At 39.0% G+C, this 19,943-nt stretch overlaps 1 protein-coding gene across 1 annotated transcript in view; it reads left to right on the top strand.

The window, feature by feature from the left end:
* The window catches only part of CRLF3 (cytokine receptor like factor 3), a gene marked incomplete at its 5' end in the record, with an annotated part of 45,043 nt that extends 25,100 nt beyond the window's left edge, over nucleotides 1–19,943 (top strand). Inside the window, 4 exons of the mRNA XM_082603915.1 lie at nucleotides 1,724–1,946; nucleotides 2,636–2,768; nucleotides 17,444–17,556; nucleotides 18,432–19,943. Coding sequence (XP_082460041.1) covers nucleotides 1,724–1,946; nucleotides 2,636–2,768; nucleotides 17,444–17,556; nucleotides 18,432–18,688 — 726 coding nt within the window. The 3' untranslated portion in view covers nucleotides 18,689–19,943. The remainder of the gene's footprint in view (nucleotides 1–1,723; nucleotides 1,947–2,635; nucleotides 2,769–17,443; nucleotides 17,557–18,431) is intronic.

Below are 19,943 nucleotides of genomic sequence, written 5' to 3'. Positions count from 1 at the left end.
CAGTTGGGATAAACAGTTTTGAAGGTACTTTATGAAATCTCTGTGTCGAAATGTTGTTTCCCATCACATATTTCCCAAACTTAACTCTTGGTGAGTTGAAGATTGCTCAGAATTAGAAAAGGCAGAAGGTGATAGTGAATATTGGGTGTTGGATATTTTTCTGTTCGACACTGAACTAATACCTCTGAAATAAAGTCTTAAAGTATGTTTTTTTCACACTCTCAGCATTGCCAAGAATTTTGTGTATTAAATCATATTATGCGTGTGAATTACCATATTTTAGATAAAAACCATGTCCAGATGAGTCATGATGTCTTGGCTGTTGACAGATAACATCATTCAGAGGTGGGTGGTCAGCTTCTGGAAACTATTTTCTTAAATGGGATTTTAATTTTTATTTTTTCCAATTTTTTGGTTTGTTTTTTAATTAATTGATTTTTTTGTTGTTTTTAATGCGATTTTTAAAATTGACACCCTTGTATAGAAGAAAGAAGTAGAGATGCTTTTGTTGGTTCTAAATAAAGACTCTTACTCCATTTCTATTCTTTTGCCTATCTGTGGACCTACAGTTTCCAGTTTTTTTGCTGTAACCATTATTATTCATACTTCCTTGTGTACACATTTAAGATTTTTTTCTAAAGCATATACCTAGCCATAAAATTATGAGGTCTTAAGAGTATTGGATCTATACTCTAATAGGAAATACCAAACTCTTTCCAAAGTGACTGTCCCAGAGTATACTTCTGCCTGTAGTGTATGTGTTCCTCTTACTCTGCATCCTGACCAATACTTGGCATTGTCAGACTTTATATTTTTGCCAATATGGTATCTCATTGTGGGTTTTGATTGTATTTACCATACTACAAATTAGGTTAAATATTTTTATATATTTTTGGCTGCTTCCATTTCTTATTCTCTAGAATGCTTATTCATGTCTTTTGCCCATTTCCCTTATTGGGTGGTTTGTCTTCTATTAATTTTTTAAAAAATTTATTTATTTTACTGTTTTATTTAATTAATTTATTTATTTGGCTGCGTTGGGTCTTCATTGCTGTTTGCAGGCTCTTCTCTGGTTGCAGTGAGTGGGGGCTACTCTTCGTTGCGGTGCACAGACTTCTCATTGTGGTGGCTTCTCTTGTTGCGGAGCACGGGCTCTAGGCTCATGGGCTTCAGTAGTTGTGGCATGTAGGCTCAGTAGTTGTGGTTTGTGGGCTCTAGAGTGCAGGCTCAGTAGTTGTGGCGCACAGGCTTTGTTGCTCCGCAGCATGTGGGGTCTTCCCGGACCAGGGCTTGAACCTGTGTCCCTGCATTGGCAGGCAGATTCTTAACCACTGTGCCACCAGGGAAGCCCTGTCTTCTATTAATTTTAAGGAGTCCTTTATATATTTCAGATATTAGCTCTCTCTTGGTTATATGAATAATGTAGTTTTGGGATACTTGTCTTTGAATTTTGAATGTCTTATCTTTGGCATTAATTGTTTAAAAGACATGCCATTACTTCAGAGGAAACAGATTTTTTTCATATCAGACTGGGGTTATAAAACACATGGTTCAATAAGGGAAATAATAATGGCACGTTTCCTCTGACCTTCCTGAGAAGAGCCCATATTCAGCATGTGGGCCTGTATGCTTGGCCCCAAATGCCCCCATTCAAAGTTCCTAGTAGTGATGCTGAGAGAAGTTATTCTCTGACTTTTACCTAACGTAAAGCCTTTCTCCTCAGGTGGATGACGACTTTACCGCCCAGGATTACAGGCTCCAGTTCCGTAAATGTACTTCCAGTCATTTTGAGGACGTGTATGTAGGCTCTGAAACTGAATTCATAGTATTGCACATAGACCCCAATGTTGATTATCAGTTCAGAGTCTGCGCCCGAGGAGATGGCCGACAGGAGTGGAGTCCTTGGAGTGTCCCCCAGATAGGTCATTCCACGCTGGTGCCTCATGGTATGCTGTTGCCTTCTCACTCCTGAAGCTTAACTGTATGAGTACACGTATCCTGTGCTAAAGGCAGCACACTGACAACCCTTTTTCCTAAGGATAAACCCTGAATTGATGGAGAATAACATGGAATATGTCTTTTACTTCCTGCTCAAATTACTTCATGTGAATTTTGAGAAATTTTCATTTGTTCTTATCTCCAGAGTCCCCGAATAGTGCCAGGCAGGATTATAAGCATCCCTAAAACCAAAGATTTTAAATATTGCATTAGAAGACTGCAATATTTGACCCAAACCTTCAACATATATCTTGATAGAGGCTTTTTCTTAGAAGTCTTATGATCCAAAATTGACCTCTCCTATATAACTTTTAAAAAAGATTTAGAAGAAAAAAAAGATTTAGACTCAGTTAATTACTTCTTAATCAGGTTGGAATAAGCTCAAACGTGATTTTATTAGGTAAGAGGTAACACTTATTTGATCTTCCTTGCCAGAAATGTGTAGGAAGAGACTAAAATCTTTCTTGTGATTTGTAGAATTGACCATGACACCCTGTCACTGAATTTTTCCTTTCATTGAACTTGCCCATGAACCCTAAGTAGCGTCTTCCACTTCCAAGTTTTATTTAATGTGTCTGTGTTGAAGATTTTCCCCAAAAGATTCTAACAATTTACAATATCTTTGCTTTTTAAAAAGAGTGGACAGCTGGCTTTGAGGGGTACAGTCTGAGCAGTCGAAGAAACATAGCGCTTCGGAATGATGCTGAATCGTCCGGTGTTCTCTACTCCAGCGCTCCCACTTACTTCTGTGGGCAGACATTAACATTCAGGCAAGTGGATATTAAAAGATCTGTCTGTCGTGCCTTAGGCAGTAAGTGAAGTGCACAGAGCATCCATGAGCTTCGGATCAAAACAGTCCTGAGTTTATTCCGTCATTTCTAGGTAGTGTTACTTTGGAGCAATTTCCTTATTTCTCTTTGCTTCACTTTTCTCGTATGTATTCACAGGGTTATTATGAGCATGAACTGAGATAATGGGTATAAAATGCCTTGCTTCCGCCTGATACATAGTGTGTGTTCACTGTGTTTACATCTTCTTTCTTCTTGGTAAATAGAATACCTCTCAAAAGTCAATCTTAAGCGTTCAGAGGTCCCCAGTTTTTTTTTTTTCTGTGTGAATCAGTAAGAGCAAGTATCTGTGAGAGACAACCTATCAGAGTAGACATACTATATATATAGTCTCTATAAAATAAAATTGAAAGCATGCCTCTCCTGCCGCCAATTAATTTTCTATTTCTTCATCCATTTCTTCCTGTATTAGAAAAATTTTCTTGTTTTCATGTTGTCTGAGATGTATTCTCTGTGGTCCTATTTCTAAATAGCGTTTCCTAAAAACCAAAGCCCAAACTTTGATTTAGAAAAGTGAAGCTTGTCTGATGTTCACCATACACACCTCAGTGTAGCAAACTCTCCTCTAAGTTTTAAGTTGTGAGATCATAGGATTTTATTGTGAATGCTTGTTCCAAGTTCCTCTTGGTCCCAGTCCCTTGTTGTATAAGGCATGGAGTGTATCTGAAAGTTTTATCTAAGCTAGTGTTGCCATGTTCTCCACCAGCCAAGTCATTTGAACTGGCAGCATGATCAGAATGCACTAGTTTATGCTTTGTCTCTTTTTTTTTTTTTTTTTTTTTTTGTGGTATGCGGGCCTCTCACTGCTGTGGCCTCTCCCGTTGCGGAGCACAGGCTCCGGACGCACAGGCTCAGCGGCCATGGCTCACGGGCCCAGCCACTCCGCGGCATGTAGGATCTTCCCGGACCAGGGCACGAACCCGTGTCCCCTGCATCGGCAGGCGGACTCTCAACCACTGCGCCACCAGGGAAGCCCTAGGCGCTTCTTCTTGTGTTTCCTCTTCTCCTCTTCTGGAGAGGGATGAAGGAGATCCTTTGCGAGAGGCATGTTCTCGTGGGGAGGTCGTCACCATCAGAAACCTTGTCTCATTTTTGACAACTCCTCTCACCCCTTACGTTATGAAAAAAGAATAACTTAATAACCAGAAAAAACTAACAGAGGAATGAGGAGTCTGGTACCTAACATCTATTTAATTATTCCCCAGGTAATCAGGAGTTTTCTGTACTAACATACCTCTTCTCTGCTGATGTCCCTTGTTTATAGAAATACTCCCATTAGTGAGTCTGCTGAGAACAGGGTACTTCTGTATAATGATAGGACTTCCTGAGTTAACAGATGCAGGCCAGATACCTCAGATCATAATAAGAATAATAATCATAGTATTACTAATTGCAGTTAATATTTAAGTTGCATTTACTATGTGCCAGGTACTGTTCTAAGCACTTTACTTATATTAACTCATTTGATTCTCACAATAACCCAATGAAATAGGTGTAGTTACCCATTTTAGGGATGAAGATACTGAGGCACAGAGAAGTGAAGTCATTTACCCAGTGTCACGTAACTAGTAAGTGGCAAAGCTAGGATTTAAACCCAGTCTGGCTCCAGTAATTTTAACCACTGGTCTGTATTGCTTCTCATTTGTCTTTTTTCATGGGAGAGTAAACATGATTTGAGTTAGTGTGGAAATGTATAGTTTCTCTGCTACTGTATCCTCAGCTCTTTTCCTTTTCTCTCTTCTATGATTTTTATCCTTGGGTGATGGTGATCTGATGCTCTTTTTACTTTTAGCTTCTCCCTCTGTGAACACAGGGGAAGGGCCGATAGATGACCTACTTAGGTTTGTTTCTTAAGTCATTCAATAAATGTTTATAGATTATGACATTGGAAATTACACACATTGATTTAAACCCACGTACTGTCTGTGGACTGTGGCCTGACACTTAGTCGGCCTCAATAAACCATTAGTTCCTCCCTCCTCCTCCAAAGGGGTCCCCCTTGGTAGGGTGATTAACTGAAACTTATTTAAGATCAGTATTATCTTAGCCAGACCGTTGCATTTTTGTCATTTTTCCTTTGAATGTGGATTGAAAATGTTTTCTCTCCTTGTTTAAAGGAATTTCAGGCATTGGCAGTTAAGGCAGAGGATGTGAATGGTGTGTTTGTATGGGGCACCTTCATGCATGGGGTTGGGGGCAGATAGGCCTGCTTGAATCAAGGTAAACTTTATTCAGCTTTTTGAGGGCCTCATAGTCAGAAGGGAGATTATACTCCTGCAGGCCCTGCCCTGTTGCTCAGCCCAGTCGATCCCTGCTGAAGTTTCTGGAATGCTTAGAACTGCTGACACCAAAGGAACCTGTTATTGGCCGGCTTTTAATAGTCTCTAGAGCCCAGTCTCATGTGGTGCCCGGGTCTGCTAGCAACCTCCCCCTTCCAGGCCTCTCCCTGATTTCCTGTCTTGAACATTCCTGCTTTCCCTTGCTTCTAAGATTTCCCAATTTTACTATTTTTTAAACCATATTTTTCTCTCTGTTTATGAGTCTGTTTCTGTTTTGTAGATAGGCTCATTTGTACCGTATTTTAGATTCCACATATAAGTGATATCATATTAAACCCTAGCTTTTAGTTTGTAGAGGGAGGATTGCATGAAGTCAGGGAGACATATCTGCTTTGGGATGTTCACATATAATAGCTATTCCTCCTAGATAACCTAAGGAATATTCCTTAGACTTTTTTTTCCTGTCCATATCGTTCTGTCTTAAACTGCTTTTCTAAAATGTAAGGACAGTTCTGCTCGCCTGTGGTCTGTGTGAATGATGCTGATTGTTTCATACAGCCCTATTCCATTCAGATGGTACTTACAGTACTTGGTATCGTTGGGAATGCAAAGTTTAAGAAAAAGAGAAAACTAGAATCTTATCTAACCATAGAATAGGCAGTTTATAAAGTATAAGAAAGATCCTGACTGCTGTGGAATATAGAAGAAGGAAGAGTTACTTCTAGATGAGGGGTTGGTGAAGGCTTTATCTCAGGGCTGAAAAGGAAAGTTCAGGTAGAGAAACAAAGCAAGAACCAAAGATGTGGAGGAGAAAAAAATATAAAGAACAGGAAGTAATGAGTGTGAATAGGTTTTATAGAGATGGGAGTATAGTCAGAACCCCAGAAAAGTACAACATTCTTGTGGACAGTCTGTGTATATATTTATTTCTTTTTCAATTTCTCAAAGACTTGCCCCATCGGAGCTCACTTGTGCCCATTTATAAGGAGGACATTTGATACCACATACAGAGGTCTTTTTCTTTTTTCCTTTTTCCAACAAAAGTCTTCACCAAGTAAAACCAAGTCAGGTTCACATTTCATAGTCTTGGGAGTCATGCTCTGCATTTGACTTTTCATGAATTCACGAGTTGAGCTAGGCTACAAAACCAGCTCACATTTGTCGAACCTTACTGTGTGTTACTTCTTAAGTATTGAGTTAATGTCTATAAATCCTCATTATATGCTCAGGAGGTAGACACATTTTATAGATGAGGAAACTGAGATGTAAAAAGATTAAACCACCTGCCTGAGGTTGTACAGATTCTTTTTTTTTTTTTTTTTTTGCGGTACGTGGGCCTCTCACTGCTGTGGCCCCTCCTGTTGCGGAGCACAGGCTCCGGACGCGCAGGCCCAGCGGCCATGGCTTACGGGCCCAGTTGCTCCGCCGCATGTGGGATCTTCCCAGACCAGGGCACGAACCCGTGTCCCCTGCATTGGCAGGCGGACTCTCAACCACTGCGCCACCAGGGAAGCCCCAGATTCTTAATAGTAATGCTGAGATTCAAATCCTAGCAGTCTAGCCCTGTAGGACTCTGCTTGGACTTAGAGTGAGTTGGAAGGCCATTGGAGGACATTGAGCAAATGAATGATGTGATCTGACATATGTTTTACAAGACATTTTGGCTGCTGGGTGGAAAATAGTCTGTACAGCGGTACAGGCTGGAAGGAGACCATTTAGGAGGCTGGAGAGGAGAAGCAAAAATATTACCAGAAATGAAGGGAAAGCTGTATTCAGAATTCCAGTATTAATCTTGGTGACGGCTAATGGTGGCTTGGACCAGGATGGAGCAGTTGAGGTAATGATAAGTGGTCAGAATCTGGATTTATTTTGAAGGAAGAATTGACGGGATTTATTGACAGGTTGGTTGTGATGTATGAAAAAGGAGTCAAGTGTAACCTCAGGATCTTTGGACTAAGTAACTTAGGGTAGAATTGTCATTTACTGAGGTAGGTAAGGCCTTATGAGGAGCCTATTTATGGGTGAATATCAGTTCTTTCACAGATTAATTTGAGTTCCTTATTAGACATATAAGTCAAAATGTGGGGTAGACAGATATACAAATCGGGAGTTCAGTGGAAAAGACCAGACTGGAGATATTAATTTGAGAGTTTTTAACGTACAGATGTGTGTTTAGAGCTGTGAGACTGCATGAGATTAGCCAGGGAATGAGTATAGGGAGAGGACACTGGAGAACTCTTAACATTTAGCTTTTGGGGAGGAAAGAACCAGCAAAGGATTCTGAGGAGGAGTAGCAAGTGAGGTAGATGGGAAAAGTGAGAAAATGTGGTGTCCTTGAAGCCAAGCAAAGGAAGTGTTTCCAAGAGGAAGTAGCGATCAATTATGTCAAATGTTGCTGACCCAACAGGTAAGAAAAGGACTGAGAATTGACCTTTGGTTTTGCAGCGTGGACATGGATTGGTGACCCTGACATGAACAGTTTCAGGGGAGCTGTGGTGGAGGGAAGCTTGATTAGAGTGGGTTCAAAAGAGAGATGGGATCTTTGGGGACCAGTAGATGCATAGTTGCACCATAGTTCTGAATTTTTGCACTACTGGAAACTTTTTGGAGAAATAAAGAGGTGGGGAGTAGGGACCCATAAGTACTTTTTCAACAGAACTAAGAAATACAGAAAACTCAAATTCCAAATCAGCTGTAAAGGCCCCCTAAGACACATCTAGGCTGGAAATCATGAGTTTGCTGGCCAGTCTCAGAAATCTCCAAATATTCAGTCCCAGAAGGAGAAGACTCTACCCTAAGGCTATAAACAGGGCCAGGACTGAACAGTGCTTGAGTGTTCTTGAGGAAGCAGAGAGAAAAGGTGGGAAAAATGTCCAGGGGAGTCACAGTGCATCATCTTAGGAAGCAAGGGACTGTGTCCCTTGGTGACAGTGGAGAGTAGTTTATAAGCAGCCTTTGAAGAGAACTGAGGTCTGGCAATAGAAGCTCTTTTGAACCAGATTAGGTTTTGAGTGTCAAAGGAGATGTGGCTTCACAGAATAGCCATATTATAAGGCAGTACCTTCCTATAGCAATGGGGGACAGGCTGTAGAGCTGTAAATCTGAAAGTCACCCTTCATTTAGTTTTGTTTTTTTTTTCTGGCCACACTGAGTGGCATGTGGGATCTTGGTTCCACAACCAGGGATCAAACCCAGGCCCACAGCAGTGAAAGCACTGAGTCCTAACCATTGGACTTGCAGGGAATTGCCATCTTCATTTAGTTTTTTAAAAAATGGCTTCCATCAGTGTTTTGCAATTTTTTTCTTATTACACTGGCTAGGAAGTATAATTTTGAATAGCAGTGTTGAAAGCAGACCTCCTTGTCTTATTCCAGATCTTAGCCGGAATATATTCAGTCTTTCACATTAAGTATGATGTTAGCTGTTGGGTGTTTTTGTAGACACCCTCTATCAGGTTAAGGAAGTTCCCTTCTATTCTTAGTTTGCTGAGAGTTTTATCTATAAATGGATGTTTAATTTTGTCAACTTATTTTTATATATCGAGATAATCATATGGTTTTTCTTCTGTTGATATGGCTACAATGATAGATTTTTCAACATTGGATCAGCTTTGCATTCCCATGAGAAACCCCACTTGACCATGTATTATTCTTTATATATGTTGCTAAATTTAACTTTTATATTTTTTTTGAGGATTTTTATGTCTTTTCAGAAGAGAGATATCTGTCTGTTTTTTCTTATGATGTCTTTGGTATCAGGGTAATTGCTAGCCTCATAAAGTGAGGTGGGAAGTATTTCTTCCTCTTATATTTCTCAGAACTGTTTGTGAGAATTGGTATTATTTCTTAAATGTTTGGTAGAGTTCACCAATGAATTCGCTATCCTATAATTTTTTTTGTTGGAAGATTTTCAATTTTATAATAGATATAAGACTATCAGTTTCATTTTAAGAGAGGATAAAAGCTATTTTAGGATTTGTATAGTAAGGAGTATATTTCTATATCAAAAATCCTTGTTTACTATGACTTGATAAGGCATCCCTTCCTTCTCTTTCTTTTTCCTGACAAGTCAAGCTGTGCTATGACTCTCTTTTTTGACATATGGCTTATTCTTTATTCCTTGGGCTAGTTTCCTGTTAGTGACACAGGCCAACTAGCTGTGTTCCTGGAAGCACTTGCAGTCTTCCCAGCAGTGTGTGAGGGTCCTGACTGATGTCATTGCATCCTTGTCAGTATTAAGTATTACTGTTTTTACCTAATTTGTAGCTGTAGGACATAATAACATTTTCATTTTCTTTCTTATATTTATCATAAAGTTGGATATTTTTCATAATATATTATGATATATTAGCCAAGCAACTGAATTTTTGGATCTTTGCTCCAGGTGTTCATTGTGAGAAGAAGGAAGTTTGAGATTATATGAGAATTTGCCACTTAAATCCAGTCAGTTAGCCAAAGTGCCAGAGTAGTAGGAATAGATTAGCTTTCTTTCTGCCATCGAAATTTTTCCTTTTTGTTCTGAACCATGTTCTTTCATCAGAATACTTTACCTTTGAGAAAAATTATCACCTAGAACTTTCTACATGACTATGCAATGGATGCGTTCCTACCAACTTGTGCATAAATTGATTTTTTTAATTAATTGTATCTCCGAGGTCACTGTACCCTACTATGAATTATTTTGTATACCATTTTTCTTTTTTTATATACTTTTTATATTTGGATGATTTATGGCAGAGTTTCTTATAGGACTTGTTTATGTGAGAGAACCACTTGGGTAGTTTTTTAGGAAATAATGTCCTGACTACTTGTCTTGCAATTTAAAAATTCAAAGATTTTAGGGACTTACCTGGTGGGAAGTCCAGTGGTTAGGACTTGAAGCTTTCACTGCCGGGTCCCCAGGTTCAATCCCTGGTCAGGGAATTAAGATCCCACAAGCTGTGCAGTGTGGCCAAAGGGGGGAAAAATTAAAAGATTTTAAACTTCCATTCTATTTCTTAATGAGCTGTGAAAATACTTCTGTGTTAAGGCAAATTAGCTCTTTACTTTCGTGGTTCATTTTATATTCAGAGAAACTTTTATAAGCTTTTAATGCCAGGCTTGTCTTATTTATCAAATGCTGTCTTCAAGTAAGATGATTTTAGGAACAATTTTGTGATTTATTCAAATAAGGAGTTTTTTTCCCTTCTTCCCAGGATTTTAGTTAATTTCAAGAAATTTTGCTTGCATTATTTATTTAAAAAGTTTAATCACAGAAAAAAACGTGCACTTGCAATGAGCTAGCCAAACTCAAGGTTGAGAGCACAGTCCTCCAAAAGATTGCCCTCACTTCAGATACCAGCTGCAAGTTCAGGGGTCCCCAGGGTCAATGCTCAGGTTTTATAATTTGCTAGGATGACTCACAGAACTTAAGAAAGCACTTGGGCCTCCCTGGTGGCGCAGTGGTTGAGAGTCCGCCTGCCGATGCAGGGGATACGGGTTCGTGCCCCGGTCTGGGAGGATCCCATATGCCGCGGAGCGGCTGGGCCCGTGAGCCATGGCCGCTGGGCCTGCGCATCCGGAGCCTGTGCTCCGCAACGGGAGAGGCCACAACAGTGAGAGGCCCGCATACCGCAAAAAAAAAAAAAAAAGAAAAAGAAAGCACTTCACTGGACTTCCCTGGTGGTCGGGTGGTTAAGACTCTGCTCTCCAATGCAGGAGGCTCAGGTTTGATCCCTGGTCAGGGAACTAAGAGCCCGCATGCTGCAACTAAAAGAGCCCGCCTGCTGCAACTAAGACCTGGCTCAGCTAAATAAATAAATATTAAAAAGAAAGGGGCTTCCCTGGTGACACAGTGGTTGAGAGTCCGCCTGCCGATGCAGGGGACACAGGTTCGTGCCCCAGTCCGGGAAGATCCCACATGCCACGGAGTGGCTGGGCCCGTGAGCCATGGCTGCTGAGCCTGCACGTCTGGAGCCTGTGCTCTGCAACGGGAGAGGCCGCAACAGTGAGAGGCCGGCGTACCGCAAAAAAAAAAAAAAGAAAGCACTTCACTTATTTTTATTATTATTATTTTTTTACATCTTTATTGGAGTATAATTGCTTTACAATGGTGTGTTAGTTTCTGCTTTATAACAAAGTGAATCAGTTATACATATACGTATGTTCCCATAAGCACTTCACTTATGATTACAGTTTTATTATAGCAGAAGGATATATAAATCAGAACCTGCCAAAGGGAGGAACTCATAGTGTGAGATCTGGGAGGATTCCAAAGACAAAGCATACATCTCAGGGATGCAAGGCCTTTTGGCATGACAGTACTCAGAGTATTATGAACCAGGAAAGCTCACTCAAGCTTTGGTGTCCAGAGTTTTTATTGGGATTTTATTGTGGAGGCATGGTTGATGAAATCATTCCCCACTTAACTCAATATCCACCTCCCCTGCCCTCCTAGGAGAACGGGCTGACATCATGTAGCTCAAAGCCTCAACCCTGTAATCACATGATTGGTCTTTCTGGGGTGGTCTGTTCCCATCCTGAGTCATCTTGTTAGCATGAACTATCTAGGGGCCCGCCTTGAGCACCTCATTAGCATAAACTATCAAATGTGGTCTGAGGGACCCACCATGAATAACAAAGACACTCCTATCACTTGGGAAATTGCAGTGGTTTAAAGGTTACCTCCCAGGATCAAGCCAAATTTTTCATTACACAATACTAAAACAAGTAACTGCTGTCCTCCATCTATAATTAATAATATTAGCAGGTTTTTATTTTTTAGGAAACAACATTAGGGATGTTAGGGATAAAATTCAGGTATCTTGTGTTTCCCACATCTCTCTCTCTATGTATATATTCATTAGTATTTTGTGTATTTTTAATATCTTTATAAACATGATTTCAGACTTACAGAAGAATTGCAAGAATAGTACAGAGAATTCCCAAATACCTTTCACCCAGATGCCTCAATATTTGCTTCATCATTTTTCTCGCTACCTTTTTTTTTTTTCTTTTGACTGCACCACGTGGCATGCGGGATCTTCCCCAACCAGGGATTGAACCCATGCCCCCTGCAGTGGAAGCATGGATTCTTAGCCACTGGACCACCAGGGAAGTCCTCTACTTTTTCTTCCCAAATCATTTTCAGTGAGTGTTTTGTAAAAAGAGATTATCAAAATCAGAAAATTAACATTGATATACTATTATCTAACCTACAGACCTTACCAGATTTAGTTGTCCGAATTAATGTCCTTTGCAGAAAAAAAAGATCTTGGATCATGTGTTATATTCATTTGTTATGTCTCTTTTAATCTGGAACAGTTTCTCTGTCCCTTTTAAATTTTATGATATTGGCATTTTTTAAGAGTACAGGTCTGGTATTTTATAGAATATCCCTCAATTTGGGTTTGTCTGTTTCCTGGTGGTTAGATTCAGGTTATGCATCTTCAGCAGAAATATTACAGAAGTAATATTGTGTTCTTCTCAGTGCCTTGAGTTCTTTTGTATATATACCCAGAAGTGGGACTGCTGGATCGTGTGGTGGTTCTATGTTTAATTTTGTGAAGAACCTCCATACTGTTTTACATAGTGGCTGAACAAATTTACATTCTCACCAACAGTGCTGGCCCTTCGTTTAGGATTTTTACATCTATTGTCAGCAGAGTTGTTGGCCTGTAGTTTTGTTTTCTTGTAGTGTCTTTCTCTGACTTCGGTTTCAGGATAATGTTAGCCTCATAAAATAAGTTTGGAAGTATTCCCTCCTCTTTAGTTTTTTTTGAAGAGTTTGAGAAGGTTTGTTATTTATTCTTCTTTAATCATTTGGTAGAATTCACCAGTGAGGCCACTTGATCCTGGGCTGTTTACTGATGGTCCTGGGATGTTGTTGATTACTGATCCAATCTACTTTCTAGTTGTAAGTCTGTTTAGATTTGCTGTTTCTTTATGATTCAGTCTTGGTAGGTTGTATATTCATAGAAATTTATCCGTTTCTTCTAGATTATCCAATTTCCTAATATATATTATCCATAAGCTTCTTATAATCCTTTTTATTTCTCTGGCATTGGTTGTAATGTATCCTCTTTCATTTCTGACTTTATTTGTACGTTATCTTTCTTTTTCTTAGTTAATCTAGCTAAGTCTATCAATTTTGTTGCTCATTTCAAAAAACCAATGTAGTTTGGTTGATTTTTTCTTTTTTCTTTTTTTAAAATAATTTATTTATTTATTTATTTATTTATGGCTGCATTGGGCCTTCGTTGCTGTGCGCAGGCTTTCTCTAGTTGTGGCGAGTGGGGGCTACTCTTCGTTGTGGTGCCCAGACTTCTCATTGCAGTGGCTTCTCTTGTTGCAGAGCACGGGCTCTAGGCACGTGGGCTTCAGTAGTTGTGGTGCGTGGGCTCAGTAGTTGTGGCTCGCAGGCTCTAGAGTGCAGGCTCAGTAGTTATGGTGCACGGGCTTAGTTGCTCCGTGGCATGTGGGATCTTCCCAGACCAGGGCTCGAACCCGTCTCCTGCATTGGCAGGCAGATTCTTAACCACTGCACCACCAGGGAAGCCCATGTTTCACTGATTTTTTCATAATGATGTGCTTTGATTCCTTTCTTGTGTTCTTTAGTGTATCTTCTATGAGTATTTTCTTTGTAGTTATCCTAGGGCTTACATAAAACATCTTGTAGTTATAACAATCTATTTTAAGCTGACAGCAACTTAGCATCAATTGAATACATATACTCGACACTTTTACTTCTTCCTCCTCCACACTTATTATTGATGTCACAAATTACGTAGTTTTTATATTATGTATTCATTGACATATTTTTATAGTTATATTTTTTACACTTTTGTCTTTTAATTTCTACACCAAAATTAAAAGCGATTTATGTACCACTGTTAAAGTATTACAGTATTTATTTGCCTATATATTTACTTTTACAAGTGAGCTTTATATTTTCACATACTTTCATGTTGTGTTTAGTGTCTTGTTGTTTTAACTTGAAGAACTCCTTCTAGCGTTTCTTATGAGGCAGGTTTAGTGGTGTGAACTCCCTCAGCTATTGTTTATGTAGGAATGTGTTTATTTTTTCCTCATTTTTAAAGGACAGTTTTGCTGAATATTGTATTTTTGGTTGGTAGGTTTTTTTCTTTAAGGACTTTGAATATATCATCTCACTCCTTTCTGGCCTGTAAGATTTCTCCTTAGAAATACACTGTTAGTCTTATGTGAGTTCCATTGTACATGACAAGTCACTTTTCTCTTGCTGTTTTCGAAATTCTCAGTCTTTGACTTTTGACAATTTGATTGTAATGAGTTTCAGTGTGATTCCTTTCTTCCAAAGAGGTTCATCCTCTTTTAGGCTTCTTGCATCTGAAAGTCCATTTCCTTCCCCAAATTAGGGGAATTTTTAGCCAATATTTCTTTAAACATTCTGCCCCTTTTCCTCTCTCTTCTCTCCTAAGTCTCTTAGAATTTCTTCACTCTCATTCTTTTTTCCTTTTGTTCTTCTGATTGGGTTATTTCAAACGACCTGTCTTCAAGTTTGATGTTTCTTTCTTCTGCTTAAGTGTGATATTGAATTCCTCTCATGAACTTTTCAGTTATTATATTTTTCAGTTCCAAAATGTGTTTAGTTATTTTAAAATTTTTCTGTCTCTGTATGTTTTCTAACTTTGTTCATGCCTCATTTTCTTGAGCCTGTAGAGCATCTTTATGATGGATATTTTGAATTGTCTGTCAGATAATTCATATACCTCTATTTCATTAGGATAATTTTCTGAAGATCTTTTCCTTTTTTTTTTGTCTGAGCCAGGTTTCCCTGTTTCTTCATGTTTCATAATTTTGTGTTGAGCCTGTAGAGCATCTTTATGATGGATATTTTGAATTGTCTGTCAGATAATTCATATACCTCTATTTCATTAGGATAATTTTCTGAAGATCTTTTCCTTTTTTTTTTGTCTGAGCCAGGTTTCCCTGTTTCTTCATGTTTCATAATTTTGTGTTGAGCCTGTAGAGCATCTTTATGATGGATATTTTGAATTGTCTGTCAGATAATTCATATACCTCTATTTCATTAGGATAATTTTCTGAAGATCTTTTCCTTTTTTTTTTGTCTGAGCCAGGTTTCCCTGTTTCTTCATGTTTCATAATTTTGTGTTGAGCCTGTAGAGCATCTTTATGATGGATATTTTGAATTGTCTGTCAGATAATTCATATACCTCTATTTCATTAGGATAATTTTCTGAAGATCTTTTCCTTTTTTTTTTTTTTTTTTTTTTTGTCTGAGCCAGGTTTCCCTGTTTCTTCATGTTTCATAATTTTGTGTTGGGATCTGCACATATGGAGAAACAGCCACCTTTCCAAATCCTTATGGCCTTGCTTCATACAGGAGAAGACCCTCACACATGAGCCCAGCTAAAGATCCGGGGGGCCTCTGAAACCTTTGCTGGCGGGATGTGACTTCTCGGGGCTTGTGTGTGCAGTTTCTCAGTTAGAGAGCCTTGATGGTTTTTTAGAGGCTCATAATCTTTTGCTCCCTCTGGTGCCTGTTCGTGGCACTGCACGTTCTCTGGTGCTACAGCAGCAGGGTGCCTTTGCTCTCCCTTGGAATCAGGGGCCACCAGGCATCCAGAGTATGCTGGCTCCCCATGAGGTGAGACAGATACCATTCCCTTGAGCAGCCCTGTGAAAAGCTAGCACACCAGAAGCAAATTTTCCTCTTCTCCTTCCCTCCCATGCCAAATTGCACTGCCTGCAGGATGCCACCCCTCACTTTTCTTTGGTCTTTGCAGCATTCAGGCAGGCATCCATGCTATGCCAGTTCTGTCAGTGCTCCAAATGAGGCATGTCAGAAACCCGTCCTTCAGGCAACCTTCCAAAGAGCTAGAATGCTGGAGGCACACTCCACTCCTGTGATTCCTTTCTGAAGGAAAAGTCAGGAGTTGGGCTGTTCTTGCCTGGCACCAAACTGTGGTAGCTTGGAAGAGGGGGGCAAGTGAAATTGCTCTTCTTATCCATTTCAGTGCAGCTGTTTTCAGCTTTGTGCTCCTTTGGGACTTTTTAACTGGATTCTGGAAACCTCATAAAGGTATTTTGGTCTGTATATCGTTTTGAAAGTGGTGTTTCTGTGGTAGAATGAGTCCTAGGACATACAATTCTGCTGTATTTGCTGACATCGTTCTCCTCCTCCCCATACTTCTTTATGCTGCTGGTTTAGAAGTGAAATGACTTAAGAAACCCACCCACATGTTTATTATGAACCTGTATGTTTGCCACTTTACAAAGAAAAATATTTTGAGACCACGTTGAGTATAAATAATTTCATCTTCCCTTGATAAATCTACATTCTGCTCCTTACTAATTTTTCTTTTCCTGTCCTTGCAAAGTCTGGCTTTCTGGAATGCAGGGAAAGATGACCCTGGTAATAGGGATGTAGATTGACCTTTATATCTAAGTTTCCCATTTCTAGAGTACGTGATGATGTTTTTTTTTTTTTTTTTTTTTTGGCGGTACGCGGGCCTCTCACTGTTGTGGCCTCTCCCGTTGCGGAGCACAGGCTCCGGACCTGCAGGCTCAGCGGCCATGGCTCACGGGCCCAGCCGCTCCGCAACATGTGGGATCCTCGCGGACCAGGGCATGAACCCGTGTCCCCTGCATCGGCAGGTGGACTCTCAACCACTGCGCCACCAGGGAAGCCCGATGATGTATTATTTGAGACTAAAACACAAAAGGAAATGCTTCAACTTTCTATGTATGAAGTTCTGCAACCAAAATATGTCCATAACTATATTATCCTCTTTTTAAAAAGATGATAATGTCTGTTTTTAAATTCTTGATAAATGGTAATCTAATCATTGCATAGACTCTCATACTGAAGGTTTAGGTGATGGCAGTAATGGTCACATTCATTATAATGGCAAATATGACACATTTTCTATACGTCTAGAGCCAGAATATAGAATAGAAATGTGCTCTCATAGTTATAGTTAATGTAGACTCTGCAGTCAGAATGCCTGAGTTCATGTCCCAGTTCCACCACTCAGCTAGGTGATCAGCATCAGTTTATTTTACCTTATTTTTTCTTTTGTGCCTCAGTTTCCTCAGGTATAAACTGGGTATGATACTAATAGCACCTACATCATGGGTTGTTATGTGAATTGAATGAGATGATTTATAGATAGATAAATAGACACAAAGTTTTTAGAACAGTGCCTGGAATTTAGGAAGTCCTGCCTGAATCGTTGTTAGCTATTCTTAAGAGTAATTGTGATGAGATGGCTCTTTTTAAGCATTAGATATCACGTTAAGTAAAAAAGATTAAATGACCTTTCTACCTCATTGACAGAGTTGAAACTGTGGGACAGCCAGACAGAAGAGACAGTATAGGAGTGTGTGCAGAAAAACAGAACGGATATGACTCCCTGCAGCGGGATCAAGCAGTTTGCATTAGTACAAATGGTAAGAGGGAAATTACTGCTATTCTCTTTGAAATCTGTGATTCACTGTAGTAAGATTTGAATCAGTTTCAATATCACACATTTATAGCAGAAGATGAAAAAGTTTAGGTCTTAATGGCATATCTATGTGGCTGCTATGTACCAGGCATTATTCTGTACCCTTTAAAAATAATACATTATTTAATCCTTTTAACAGCTTTTTGAAGTGAGTAGTAGTATTATATCCATTTTGTAGTTGATAAAAACAGCCACGGAGAGGTGAAGTAGCTGGCTTAAACTCACAAAGCTTGGAGGTGATTGAGCTGGGATTTTCACCAGGCGGTTTACCCCTGGATTCGGTGTGCCTGGGTGATCTGAATTCAACATAGATTAGACAACATAAATTCGGCATAGATTAGGGAAACGGGGAGAGAGTTTACATCTGTAGTGTTCTTTGGTCCCTTACTTTGCAGTAATCACACTTTTAAAAATCACTACCAAGATGTATTAATATTTTACTGTGTGGGTCAAACAGTAGGTAGCACAAGATCCTTGTTTATTCCATGTGAAACAATCTTGTTGTTCCACAGGATGTAATTTTATAAAGGAGTCAAGTTTCTTTTGATGCCATCCATATGGGAAACTCATGGTCTGTATTTCAAAAGAGTGGAACCCTGGACCAGAAATCTAAAATGTTATTAAAGCTTTAACTTCTTCTTCTGCCTTGGGGATGGGGTTAATTAACATATTTAACTGCATTATCTTTGACCAGTTGGCATTCCAAAATGTTTTCTTTATCTGAATTAGGAAATTAGCTGTATTACCAATAATCTAGAATCTTGTTTCCGTTCTTAGTTATTGCTCACATAAGAATGACTCTTTACCTTAACATTTTAGGTGCAGTTTTTGTAAATGGAAAAGAAATGACTAATCAGTTGCCCGCAGTTACTTCTGGGTCCACTGTCACATTTGACATTGAAGCTGTGACTCTAGGATCCAGCAATAATAACGAAGGTGGAAACATCAAGCTTCGAGTAACTATTAGCTCAAATAACAGAGAAGTGGTGTTTGATTGGTTGCTCGATCAGTCTTGTGGTTCTCTTTACTTTGGATGCTCGTTTTTCTATCCTGGGTGGAAAGTGTTGGTATTCTAGATTTTCAGATGATTGGCTTTGGGTTTGCAGGGGTTTCACATAGCTTTCCTCAGCCCAGTTCAGTTGTCATTGGTTTAAAAAATGGTTAGATTCATCTCTCAGTTAAGTCATTGGAAACAAATTATTTACTGGATTTATTTTCCAATATCTTAGCAATAAGAGGCATGAATATTGTGGACAAAACAGTAATGCAGTCCATTTTATTTTTAGCATAGTGTTAATTGGAATATCACATCACAATAAAAATCAAATTGGCTTTTAAAAGTATGAGGTGATACAGACAGCCCTATGTACCTTTCCACTGTACTTCTTTTTAAAGTTGGCTGTAAGAACACAAAAATGTAACGTTAACATTTTTTTTTATTAAATCTTTATCTTTTAAAGATACAAGGCCATCCAAGACTTTAGAATGAATAGGCAAGAATAGACCAGGTAGAATGTGCCACCATGTATGCTGTAATATACACTCTCTTGTGTGTTCTCCACAGGAGTGTTGAATATGCTCTTCATATTCAGGGATTTGTAAGCAGTATTGAATTTTATCTCATGTTCAGTAATCTTTAAGTCCCCAGAGCATGATAATTTTTGCATTTTTAAAAATTACTGAGCAAATGTCTACAACAGGCAAGGTGTTTTCTTTTGTTCTTTCCTTGCAGTTCAATTCACGATAGGTTAGAGGGTTTTTACAGGGTAAAACTACTTATGGAAGTAGTATGCACAGCAGTGTTAGCCATGTCCCATGTTTGAAATATGCACAGGTGCATATCCAGCCTCAGTGACGTGCATGTTGTTCTTCCTAGGGTCTGAGCTGCAGTCCAGTTTCATGTCAGCTTCATAAATGGTCTTTTAGTGGACCAAACAAATGTAGGGTAAATACTTGACCTATTTTTTTGGAAAACTTAAATTTGTTTAAAATATTTATTTGAAGGACTTAGGATGTAAAAATGATTATCTTGCTATATAACAGCTTAAGATCTTTTTTCTTTAATGTGAATTTTTTTTTTCATTTTTAACAGAAAAGTGGAAAAGCAAGTTTGATATTTTTGTGAGATAATTTATTTGGGGACTCCAGTTCCCTATTAGACAATCATGACCTTTTCCCCTTGCCTTTTTATAAGTAAGCTGTTTTTCACTTGCTTAGTGACTGTTAAGAAGATGTGCTAGAATGTAGATGCCTCTCATCCAACTGTCTGAAACAAAATAAAAAACTAAAAGGTATATGTGTGTATTTTTTTCTTTCATGAGATTTAATTCA

This window comes from Mesoplodon mirus, assembly GCF_964341445.2.
Source record: "Mesoplodon mirus genome assembly, chromosome: 18".
Taxonomy (NCBI): domain Eukaryota; kingdom Metazoa; phylum Chordata; class Mammalia; order Artiodactyla; family Ziphiidae; genus Mesoplodon; species Mesoplodon mirus.
The sequence above is the reverse complement of the archived record's forward strand: the minus strand, read 5'-3'. Positions and strand labels throughout refer to the sequence as shown.